At 31.6% G+C, this 12,211-nt stretch overlaps 1 protein-coding gene across 7 annotated transcripts in view; it reads right to left on the bottom strand.

The window, feature by feature from the left end:
- The window catches only part of LOC106070295 (enhancer of mRNA-decapping protein 4-like), a 65,702-nt gene that overhangs the window by 37,446 nt on the left and 16,045 nt on the right, over window positions 1-12,211 (bottom strand). For all 7 annotated transcript variants that reach the window (XM_056036706.1, XM_013230165.2, XM_056036710.1 and 4 more), the window contains exons 8-14: window positions 11,708-11,855; window positions 11,374-11,484; window positions 9,359-9,471; window positions 8,473-8,556; window positions 6,051-6,146; window positions 5,701-5,800; window positions 1,388-1,559 (exon numbers count right to left, since the gene is read on the bottom strand). In XM_056036706.1, the coding sequence (XP_055892681.1) occupies window positions 1,388-1,559; window positions 5,701-5,800; window positions 6,051-6,146; window positions 8,473-8,556; window positions 9,359-9,471; window positions 11,374-11,484; window positions 11,708-11,855 (824 nt within the window). The remainder of the gene's footprint in view (window positions 1-1,387; window positions 1,560-5,700; window positions 5,801-6,050; window positions 6,147-8,472; window positions 8,557-9,358; window positions 9,472-11,373; window positions 11,485-11,707; window positions 11,856-12,211) is intronic.

Here is a 12,211-nt window from a genome sequence, read left to right as displayed (position 1 = left end):
AGTGCAAGAATAGATTGCCTTCCGTTTTTAAGCACAATTTAAATTTTTTGTGTACATTTCTCCTTGGCACAAAACTTGCTTTTGTAGACATTGTATAAAATAATCTTTTTTTTTTATGAAGCTGACATTGACTAAATACATGTTTTTGTGTAAGAAATTATTTTAAAAAATGAAATGTAGGTATAACCATATTATTTTGTGTGTTAAGGGTGGAGGTAAAAAAAAAAAAGATAATTGAATTCCTGGGTGAGAGAGTGATACTAAAATAAAAGGTATCCAACAAAAAGAAGGGCTTATGAAATACTTAAATATTGAAGCCAAAGTAAAGTTAGTGATTGTATGTAAATCTTTTATTAAGTTGTGGTGACAGGGGAAAGTTCAAAAAGTAAAACTAGAATTCTCAGGTCAGAAGTAAGTGTTTGTGCATGGAAGGTCGACATAAGAAGGCTGTTCTAATTCAATGTAACAACTATAAATCACGGGCCAAAATAATGTTAGGGAAGCATTAAAGTGGGGAGAAGGTGAGCATTTGATGCCCAGGATGCAGTAATAAAAAAGGATAATGCAGAAAAACATCAGAACCAATGTCGATTGTCATTTCCACTGAAGGACAACAGACTTTGATTTAAAACAGTAAAATACCGCTCTTTGTTCATCGTTTCATAACTGATACTGAAGGTTTGTTCTTACTGTTGTTTTATTAAAGTTTTAGAGACAGAGACTTATGAATCGCACTTTAAATCTACTTAGTCTTCAGAAATCACTAGTTAGAACATTTTCACCTTTATTAATTTTAGTTCTTGGTTTATACTTTTATAATCAGAGTAGATAGGAATTTGGTATCTCAGGATGGCGATTATTATTGTGATATGAGACACAAGTGTGAGCATACAGCCCTTTATTTAAGTATTTGCTAGCAATCTTTTTTTTTAATAAAGTCCTATGTAATTTGTTTAAATGCGACTTTGATAGCTCATTTATTTGCATGCATGTAGATTATATACCTAGAAAAACCTAGGTAATACAATTCAGGATCATCAAATACCACAGGACCTACTTGTCAGTAGGTCACTGATCTGAAGACTAATCCTAGTAAAAGGATCACAAATAAAAATACATGCTACCATATCCATATTTAACTGTCCAAAATTTCCATGGCAGATAAACAAAAAGATGAATAATTTTGTTTCCGTCAAAAGAAATTTTTCAAATATAAAGAATGAATGAATATAAAATTGATATAGTCTTATACAAGACTTTTTTTGTAACTAATTCTAGTGTAAAACTAAAATAGCTATTCTTACATTTTAACTGGGTAGGAGTAAATCAAGAATAATATTTTAAAGGATCAATTTCTTAAAAAAAAAAAAAAAAAAATATCAATTACCAGTAGTAATTTCATCTAAATGAGAATCATTCTCGGCATGTTTAAATTTTTTTAAGCCTGCTTCAAAAATTGCAAAACTAAGACAAGGCTGTGTGAGAGTGAACTGTGATAGAGAGCTGACATGAGCTGTACTGCTCCTATAGTCTTGATGAATTTGTAGAATGTATAAAACCTGAAAATTAAAAAACAATTTGATAGTTTCAAATGTTAAAAAAAACAAAAACATGAATATCCAGAGATGCCTACATGGCAAAATTGTAATGTGTAATCCCAGACCTGGATATGTGTACTTTAAGGGGCAAAGTTGTATCTTTCTAAATATAAAGAAATATAGTCAGGAAAGACTAAAATAATTCAAGCATGTAACATACAAGAAATGCAGCAATAAAAAATAAATTAACACAGCATAAAGTTATATGAGACATTCGGTGCATTTTTCAAATTATTTACATATTTTTAGAATATGTTAGAATGTTGCCATTCTTGTCACTTGGCAATGATTTTATGATCATAATGCCTCTAGAGTTTTATTCCTGATTCCATAATAGCACCAACAGAAATTAATTTAAAAGAACGGGACTTTATGCTAGAAGTCAAATTCTTCTTCGTTCTCATTGTTATGTTGGAGTGTTCAGATGACTAGACCAATACATGAGATGAACTGCACAGTGGTTTCCAAATCAGGGAGCTCTCCATATAGTTTTCTTTCTATTGGGGTGTTTTGGGGCCAGTGTCTTATACTGACCTCTTGGTAAAGAGAGCAGTTTTGGAGGACGTGGTCAGCATTCTCTGGTGATACTCCACATGGGCAGATTTCACTGGTTCCAATTTTGCGCTTCCGGTACATGTGTTGTCGCATTCTGTTGTGTCCGGTCCTGAGTCGAAAGATTAGACGTTGATCTTGTCGGGATAGCTTATAGTAAGCGTCATCTTTCTTGTGATTTGGATGAGAGCCCGTCCATTACTCATTTATTTTATTTACAATTAATTTCTTCAATTCTTCTGGATAGTTTTTCTAGTTTTCCTCCATCTGGCCATCCATTCAGCTCCTCCATTTGTGGTGGCTTTATGGGATGAGCCATCCGTGTAAACTCTGATCCACTGATTGCTAGGATAATTGGTTTGTAGAAAACAGCTAGAAGTGAATTTAAGCTTAAACCAGATGCAATGGTTTGCTTGACTGGCTTGGTGACATCTAGTTTTGTTAATGGGGGATTTCTTTTTAAGGTATGCAGACAATGAAATATTTTATCACATTTTGAAAGAATTTAGATTTTCTTCTTTCAGACCATTATATACAGAGTCAGCAATGAAAGCTTTGGCATCCTCTACAATCACTAATTAAAGAAAAATTAAAAGATTTGTTTTCAGACAGATAATTCTTATTAGTCATTGAACTTGTTTCTAATATAGAAGTTGGGCTATTGAGTCTGTTGAATGTATAAACTACCTAGCTGATGTAAGATAAAGTTTTTTATTCTGGGTTCTGATCCTTGAAGTTTTTTTAAAAAAAAAAGAGGTGTTGAAGGAGACGCAAGGAATCAAGAATTTAATGCATTTTTTTTTCTGCATAAGCAAAAACTTTTCTTTAGTAAACAAAGTCGGCCTTCAATGTACCTGATTTTATTCTTTGAATTTTGTTTTTAGTCTTTCATAAGTAATGGTAGCTTAGATCTGCTTCTTTCTGTAATTTTAAAGTCAGGGCACATCAGTTTGATTCCCTTTGTCATGTGAAGTGAGATTAACCATCATTTCTTCCATTAAAACCTCTGTCCTTCTCACTTTCATCTCTGAAATTTGGTGGTTTACAAAAAATGAAATCTAGATCTAGAGTCTAGAGGCAGCTTCATTATCAAGGCTTTTAAAAGGTATTTAAACAATCCTGTGGGATTGTAGGCTACTGTCCTGTAAGTTAGAACAGCCAATTTTGCCATTTTTTTAAATTTTAGATTTCACAAAAGATAAGAAAGGTGATCAATAAATCTCTTTATAAGATGGCAGAAGGTGCCACTTATGAGTTTATCTAGACCTGGTCAGTAGTAAGTAGTCTAAATCTAGATCGATAAGTATATCTACTTTTATCTAGATTAGTTCTCTCTAGATCCAAATCTAGTACTTACAACTGGTCACATCTAGATCTAGAAAACAAGAAATAGAGAATCTAGATCGATTTAGATCTCAATTCAAAATCTAGATTTACGTAAATTTGTGTTGCCTGACATCGTATAACTTTTTAACACAATACTAGATCTATAAAAGTCCAATGAATAAGAACTAAACAATCAATTAATTCCCAATCGGTTTGAAGACTAGAAGAGCAGAAATAAACAGACACATTGAAAGGAACTCTGCTTTATCTGCATCAGCAAGATCTATATAGATCTAGTAATTATTTTAAGTTTTTGCACATTGGCGCATGAAAAAAAAAGGTATATCTCATGGTAGCTCTAATAAGAATAGTCCATTTACAGGCACTGATCTATATGCTTCTATATGTTTAGCAACAACTTTTTATTTTTTCTTATTTAATTTTTTTTTATTGCTTTTACAGGGAAAAATGCAAATTTTTAGATGATAGAACATATTTTCATGTCCATTTGCATACCGGTACTAAGTATGCAAGATCCCTACATGTAGGCATCTCTGGAATATCCCATTTCAGTTGAAAAAACTACATTTAAATAAATTAAATGCTCAACATTAACCATTTTTAATAAAAAGATCTAATCTTGGGAAGATGATACTAAAAATTAGACATAAAAGTTGCTGCACTATATGAAATAAATGACCAATTCACTAATATCTAGGCATTAAATATTTAAGCGTTAAATAATATCTCATAATGGAGGTTGCATGGCTAATGCAAATAGTGGAAGCAAATTAGCATAAACTTAACTTTTTTATGAATTAAGTAAAAATGGAAATATAAAGTGACATAAGGAACACAAATTTTATTGTAATGAAATGCAAATCTATCCTGAAGACTTAAGAGAAAACTAGTTTGTTATAAAATCTCTTTTAATCAAGCATAGTGATACTGCTTGAAAAAATTCTTGTCAAAATCTTGAAAACAGTTTGTAACAGGGAATATTATCAATCAATTGCAATTTTTCATCTCAAGAGGATCCTTTCCTTTTCAACATCTTATGTGGCTAATAAGGCCAATCCTAATGTCACATGTAGTGTTACAGGGAATACATTTAAAAGTACAAGAGGTCGCAACACTTCCAGCATTTTTCCTGACCACTAGTGTTATTCTTCTGTTATCCAAGATCCCTTATTATAATTGGCATCCAAGTAGATCTCTCATGTGCTTATTATCTCCAAGCTGTTGATATTAATGTTGAAGCGTTCCTCTCATTCTAGCAAATATAAGCTTACTTAAGCTGAGAATGTCCAGCAACTGTGGCCCTGTAGTATCTGGTGAACATATCCAAGCCAGCTAAGATGCCTACAGTGTAGATTAACTGGCACCCTGCTCTTCGCAATACTTCCTAACTGGTGATTTTGTCTTGCCACTTTTTTTGGAAAATGTTGAGTTTCTTATCTGGTCATAAGGCAGGTGGTTCAGGTCTCACTACCATTTAGAAAAAAGCTTACAAGTTGTTATCTATTATAATTTCCTTTTATCAAGTGACACATCCATTAAGATTTTGAAGCCAAGGTAACAGAAATCATCAACTACTTCCAAGGTCAGTCATCAATAACAAAAGGTATGATGTCAGTACTTGTCTATTCCTTTGGTTTTGGTCTGTCAAATGATTGTGTGATATGTCTAGTGTGTCAAAACTATACTATGTTTTTCAATGGTGGCAAGCAGTGTATATGTGAAAAATTTAGCAATTATTAAGTCTCTTGCCAGTACATTGCCTCTACACAGCAAGGCCTATGCAGCACCTCTTCATCTTAACAAGCAGTTACTAGGACTGCATGTGCCTCAAGAGGCATGGTCCATCACATCATGCTATCCTTTGCAATAGATTAATAACCACACTGCTTTGTGTGTGTCAAAGAAAGTACTAAAGCTAAGTGAGTTAAATGTAATTAAAAAATATTAACATTAGTTCCAGTTATGTATGACATTTATTTATTTAGAAACAAAGAAAATTACTATAAAATTGAAATAAAATATATCTAAAAGCTACAATGAGAAATTCAAAAAACATATTAACAATACGTTTTCAAGTTTCCAACAAAGCTGATTCTTTACTTGTTAAGAATAAATGGGCCATTGTGTAATCCCAGCATAGCTTACCAGAGGCTAATATAATATTTTTAAAAATGTTAAGTTTATATACAAGAATAATACAAACCCGAGAGTGAATATCAGATAATGCTAGATACTTGGATGTCAGATCTATTTCAGATTTCATCTGTAGCAATACATTTGGCTGACTCAGTGGAGCGTTGAACCTAAGAGGATAAGTAACAGCCAGCATTAAAAAAAAATGAAACAGCTTTATCTATGCCCCTTGTTTTTTTAACATGTTTCAGTTGTTCCTTCTGAATTGAAGATTATTACATCCTAGACAAAACTTCCTGCAGGATGGTGGGGGATGGCAACTAGAAGAATTTGAATCCAGAATCATTAAGACGACAGTCAAGAACTACCACACGACCAGGCAGTCATCTAATACTATATCGATAACAAAGGATATCTTACTTTAAAGTTTGAACACAAGCCCATGTTTCACAACTCCATAATTTAATTTCTGTATTTTGTTTAGCACCGGTCAAAGCAAACTTCCACAACTGTAGGCTGTTAGTATAAGAATAAAAAATAAAATTTTAGAAACGACTGAATGCTGTAGATCAAAACAAAATTAGAAGTAATAAACATTTCACATTAATTCTTTTTTATTCAAAAGCAATTAACACTTTGCAATGAATCATTGTTTAAAACCCAACAGAACTAAAAACTGCTACCATTAGTTCTATGGGGAAGTGATCAAATTGGTCAATTTTGTGTCTTATTTGTCCTTTTTGTCTAACAATAAGCTGCTTGAGAATGGATAGGAACCTTGGAGGCCATTAGTGCTTGGACAAAATCCTCCAAAAACCATTGCGACTCACTGTGTCAAACGCATTGGTGAGATTGACGAGAGCAGTATAAAAGTTCAGGTTTTCTTTCCTGTATTTTCCCTACATTTGACGTAACCCACAAACACACTGATTCTAAGAGAACACATTGCCACTATAGAGTTGGTCAGTCGATCAAGAAGTATTCCGGAAAGGATAATTCCTTCTACTTACAGTAATGTTGCAGTCATTGAGTGGAGCTGATCTCATGGAAAGGTTAACAGGCTTCTTTACTTTGTGATGGGACAGATGTACTATTCCACCTGAACTTCACAATGCCACCATCATATCCCTGTACAAGAAACTTATACATTTCCTTGTACAAGAAACTAATAGTGAGTAGAATAAATAAGGCATGGACAAGCTCTCAACCAAATTACAAGAAAGATGAAGCAAATTATAAGCTCTCCTGACATGAACAAAATCTAATGTTTCACAGATTCAGACACAACAGAATGCAAAAACATATGTTCAGGAAGCTGAAAATTGGAATTAGAGAAATTTGCCCTTGTAAATTGTCACCAAAGAATGTTGATCATGTCTTTCAAAACTTCATTCTCCATCAAGATGTCCGAACAGAAACTGCCCCTTAAACAGACCTTTGGAAGAAAAACTATGGAGAGTTGCCTGATCTGGAAAGCACTGGGAAGTTCATCTCAGATTAATGAGAACTGAGAAGAAGAACAGGTGCATGCAGATCTTGTAATGCCTTCTTCCAGTCAATGATTGTGAAAGGGTTTTACCAGATGTAAGATCTGGACTGATCTATGACTCAGGTCAAGAGTCTAGCTCATGAGCATAGTTGCTAACAGGAACCAGCAAGAATGCAGAAAATAACACTATTACCAAACTTCATTTAGAGCAGATAACGCATACTCTAGTGCACTGAGAAGTCCATCAGACTGACACCAAGAATCACACAATACATTAAATACAAACAATGCTAGTCAATGAGAATAAATAAATACGACAGTTAAAAAAGGGAGAAGTACATTAATTAATACACCAGAGAAGATAACAACATAGAGGGAGTGTAACTGAAATGACCAAAAGCCCAGTCAAGTCATTGTTTACAAAATGGTAAATGGTGTGAATGGGAGATGTTACACTGTTAATGCCAACTTAAGCAATGAGATGGTTACCTGTAGCCAATAAAACTTTAACAAAGTGAAGAGATGATCTCGTTCTAAGAGATACAGCTCATGTAGATAAATTTGTACGAGGGGTGGATGGGTAAGTAAGTAACCACATTTCTAAATACAGTGTCAATATGTTTAGAAAGAAAAAGGCAAAGCCAAGGTAGCAAAAAGCTGTGATCACTTAAATAAATATATGCATAATGATGTAACTTCCGATGTCACACTGGACAATGTGAATCGAATAGTATTAAATAGAGAATGGTTACATGAAAATATGTGCAAATTGGCATTCTGAAGTGACTGGTCTATTAGAATGTTTCGCCAAAGATCAAGAGAGATAAGTGCACTCAACCTCAGTGATTACACAAAGGAAGTATTTCTATAGGAGAAATTTAAGTGCTCCATAAGAAAGCACAGTTCATTTAACCTTAACAGTGTAGCTAGTAACAATGATAATCACAGCTTATGACAGCAAATCAAAGTATGAGAGCATATCAAAGGTTGATAACCTTTCTCTCTGATGTACACAATTATCATCCAAGATGGTAAGGGATTTTTTGGGAGGGGGGGGGGGGGGGAGTTTGGCACATCAACACAATTTAGGCCATGTCGCCAAGATGGTAAACAGTAATGGGGAAATAATTGCAGGTGCAATAACTCAGCTTGTAGCATCTTTCAAGCGTTTACTTTTTCACAAAGCATTATACCAAAGAAAAAAACAAAAATGAATTTATATTTTTTGATAATGTCCTAAGTATCTTAAAATAAAGCTTTTTAATAAAACAATGAGTAAATAATTCTCTACATAGGTGAACGTTAGATAAATATTAGAAAATATAATATCAAAGCCCAAAAATAAAGTCTTACTCAGAGACAGGATGCTTGTGATCATCAAGAAAGAAAAGACTGGTTAAAGGAGCTCCATCATGGGGATTCCAATCATACATACATCTAGAAAAGAAGCAAAATTTTAAATATTAAAATAAGGCTAGTAAACTACAAAATTAGTGTATTGATAGCTAAATACAATACAATAAATTGCTTAGGCAGACATAACCAATGTGAGATTAACCTCATGTGAATTTTCTAATTTATAACAAATCAAAGACAAAGCCTCTGTATTGTAATTTATAATACATTGCATTATAAAAAATATAATAATAATATCAATAAAGATATGGTTCAGTGAAAGCCTTTCATAATAGATATGATTAAATTAGCTACAGTACAATAATGAACATTAATAAATAACACAAAAAACACTTCCTACTAGCTCTTGTTTTAAAAAATGTCATTAATATATGTTCATACAAACTTTTTTTTTCAATTTAAAACAAAAATAAATGTATTTCGTACATTGTTAGTAACTCATACAACAGAAAATATATCATTTAATTTTTTTTTTAAACTTTATTTTGAGAAATAACAAAACTGTAAACATAAAAGGTACAAAACTTATAAAATAATCATGTTCCTTTCTTAACAAGATTCCCTTTTTTTTTTAACTTATAATAGTTTTACTAATGATGTATGTTTTAAAAAAAGATCTTATATATTTAATTTAAAAACAAACAGTCCACTTTCAGAGTAGCTGTTACCATAGCACTGTGCAAAATATCATGAAATCTGATTTTAATATCTTTTCTAGTTTTTTTTAGATCACTAAACATGATGGATGGGAGAGATGGACAGACATAACACAAATCTAGAAGCAGCTTTTCCCCTTTCAGGGGCTGCTAAAAACAATGCTAACTCTGCTTCCGGGCAATCTCCTTCAAGCTCCACTAAGAAAAACTTGACTATTCCAGATTCATAAGCTACAGCAATTGCAGAACCATCTGGAGCAAAGGCTGCATTTACAACAGACTGAAAATTCAAGCAATACAAAAAAAGTTATTGGCTAGTTGCTATGAGTAATTATTCATGGTTTTTTTTATTTAAATATGCCAGAATATTTCATCAATTTTTCAAATTTAACTTTTTTGTATACCATATAGTAATTTACTAACCTAATAATTAGTAATTTGCTGACCTGATAAGTACTTTTTCTAGTTCATTAACTAGAAAAAGCTATTTATTGGCAACCAATTAACAACAACTAAAGGTGATTTTTTAATTATTTTTTTTGCATTAAATTTAGGTTGTATTTTTAATTTTCTTATTAAAAATTTCTGATAAAAAAATGTCAAGTGCAATGTAAATTTTATTTCCCTGCACTTGAGTACCCAGCTAAATTTGTTACTATATAAACAATTCAAATACATATATGCGCAGTGCTTTTTTGTAAAAAAAAAAATGGGGTGCCGGCACTCAGTGGAGGATTGCCTTATTTTTAACTACTATATAATAAATTAATAATAAACGTCAAAATACAAGAAAAGTAATAATTCTTCCCCACATTGAAAAAGGTGCCAGTACACTGTCACAAAAAAAAGCCCTGACTATATATATTTTTAGATTATATTTTTTTATATTTAATATAGAGTCTAGATCTAGATATAGATTAGATCTAGATCTAATAAATTAAAATAAACCCTTGGCAACTCAGCCAACTGTAGGATTACAGAATCAAAAAGAACAGGATCGAACGCAGGCTGTAAATTGGTAAGATCTATCTATACTATAATATTACAGATCTTTGTAATTTTAGATTTTAGACCTAGATCTATCTGCTATCTAGACTAGATCTAGAATCTAGTAGATCACAATGATTTTTTGCATGAGATGAACATTTAGAAATCTAACTAGATCTACTCCATATGATTCTAAAAATAAAACTCTTCCTATAAAAACTGACCTTGGTATATATACACAGATCTAGATTTTATTACCCAATATAGATTTTTTTTTCTGCACTTTTAATGAGAGAAAAATGATTATATTTCTAATAATCTATACTTCAATATTATTAATGGCACTAATTTACATCTCACACACCTCCATTATAAATGTGATCAATTTTATCTAAAAGATTTTCATAAAAGGCTTGTTTTCAATTATGAAGATAAAGGATATGGTTGCAAGAGAGTAAATCACATCACAACTCAAACGCAGTTGTGACCTGCATATTTTGACAGTACTGATCCAGAAAAAGCCGTTATCAATTTAAAAGTGTGTTGTTGTTTTTTCGAATATCTACGTCAAAGGCTATTCTTTGTGTCTTTGTTTTTTTTTTGTTAATGTAAATGATTCTAAACACAAATAATCATTAATTAAATAGTTTGCTAAAAAAAAAAAAAAGTATCATGCTGAAAATAATAAAATATCCTAGATTTGCTAAGAAAGCACTTCAAAGCTCTTTTTTAAATGTTTTTTTTTTTCAAACCTCCTTGAGCCTTCAATTTTTTTTAAACAGTGCTATATAAATGTTATTATTAAGTCAAAATTATAAATTAAAATAACTGATAGCACTAAACTTTTAAAGCTGAAAAACAAAAACTAACAGAAGCAATTTGTTACCCATAATTTCTCATACTAAGAAAGTAATTTATGCAAAGGTATTTCCACCCATATAATCTAGAAATGATGGACCAAAAAAGTGTGTGTGCAAGATCTAAATTAAGTATAATGGTAGAGGAGCTGTTCTGCTCAGATTGATTTTCGTTCTTATCAGATACAAGTTCATCCTTAAAGGATACTGGAATTCTTAGTCACATGTTAAAAAGGGATGCAAACAGCTTTTACTAGAAATAATATGCATCAGTTTTTCAATGTAGCAAAACACTAACTAAAGAGTGTTCTAATAGTTTGCTTTGATTTTTTTATTACCATCATTGGCTCATAAGGGTCCACACACATGACACCAGAGAGAACATCCTTGTAAGAGTGAGGCCCACAGCCTTGTCCTTTTGAAACAAGATCGACATTCCATACTTCAGCCTAGAACAGATTATGTTCACACAGAATTGTGCTTATTTACAATAAAACTCAATAATAGTATGATCAACAAAGAAAAAAAAGTGTTGCAAGCTTCAAACATGCTAAATGCTACAGAAACAAAGTAAATTATTTGTGCTAACGATAAGCACTAATAATTTATGTTTTGAACTTCATAAAACTTTATACAATATTAACTTAAAAAATTAAATAAAATTCTAAGTACCTGTGTTCCATGTAGATAAACTAGCATCTTAGCTGGATCTAAGCTTTCGTGCTCTGCATCATCCTCAGGCATGTATGGGCACCAAATAACTCGGATAAGACTTCTATAGCTTGACTCATGGCCATTAATATGAAGGATTAAATTTGATCTTTTTGAATTAAGATTTATATAAATAGAATTTAAATTTTCACAACATTAAATAAAATGAACAAAAAAAAAACATCAATAAAACTGTTAGATTCACATATCTAAAAACATATTCTAATGTTTACAGTAAAAAAAATAAAACAAAGTTTCTTAGTAAGCTACATAAATGTGACCTCTTATTTGTTAACTAATGTATGGCATTTTAAAAACAAGACTTTAAAAATATTAATAATCAAACACAGCTAATTATAATTATATAAAATAACTAAAATGGTATGTCCAAATTACAGCATATTTAAACCTATAGAAATTATATACAACAACTAAAATAATAATAATAATGATGGAGAAAGGGGA

This window comes from Biomphalaria glabrata, chromosome 7 (assembly GCF_947242115.1).
Source record: "Biomphalaria glabrata chromosome 7, xgBioGlab47.1, whole genome shotgun sequence".
NCBI classification, from domain to species: domain Eukaryota; kingdom Metazoa; phylum Mollusca; class Gastropoda; family Planorbidae; genus Biomphalaria; species Biomphalaria glabrata.
Note: the sequence above shows the minus strand (reverse complement) of the source record. Positions and strands in the feature narration are given on the sequence as shown.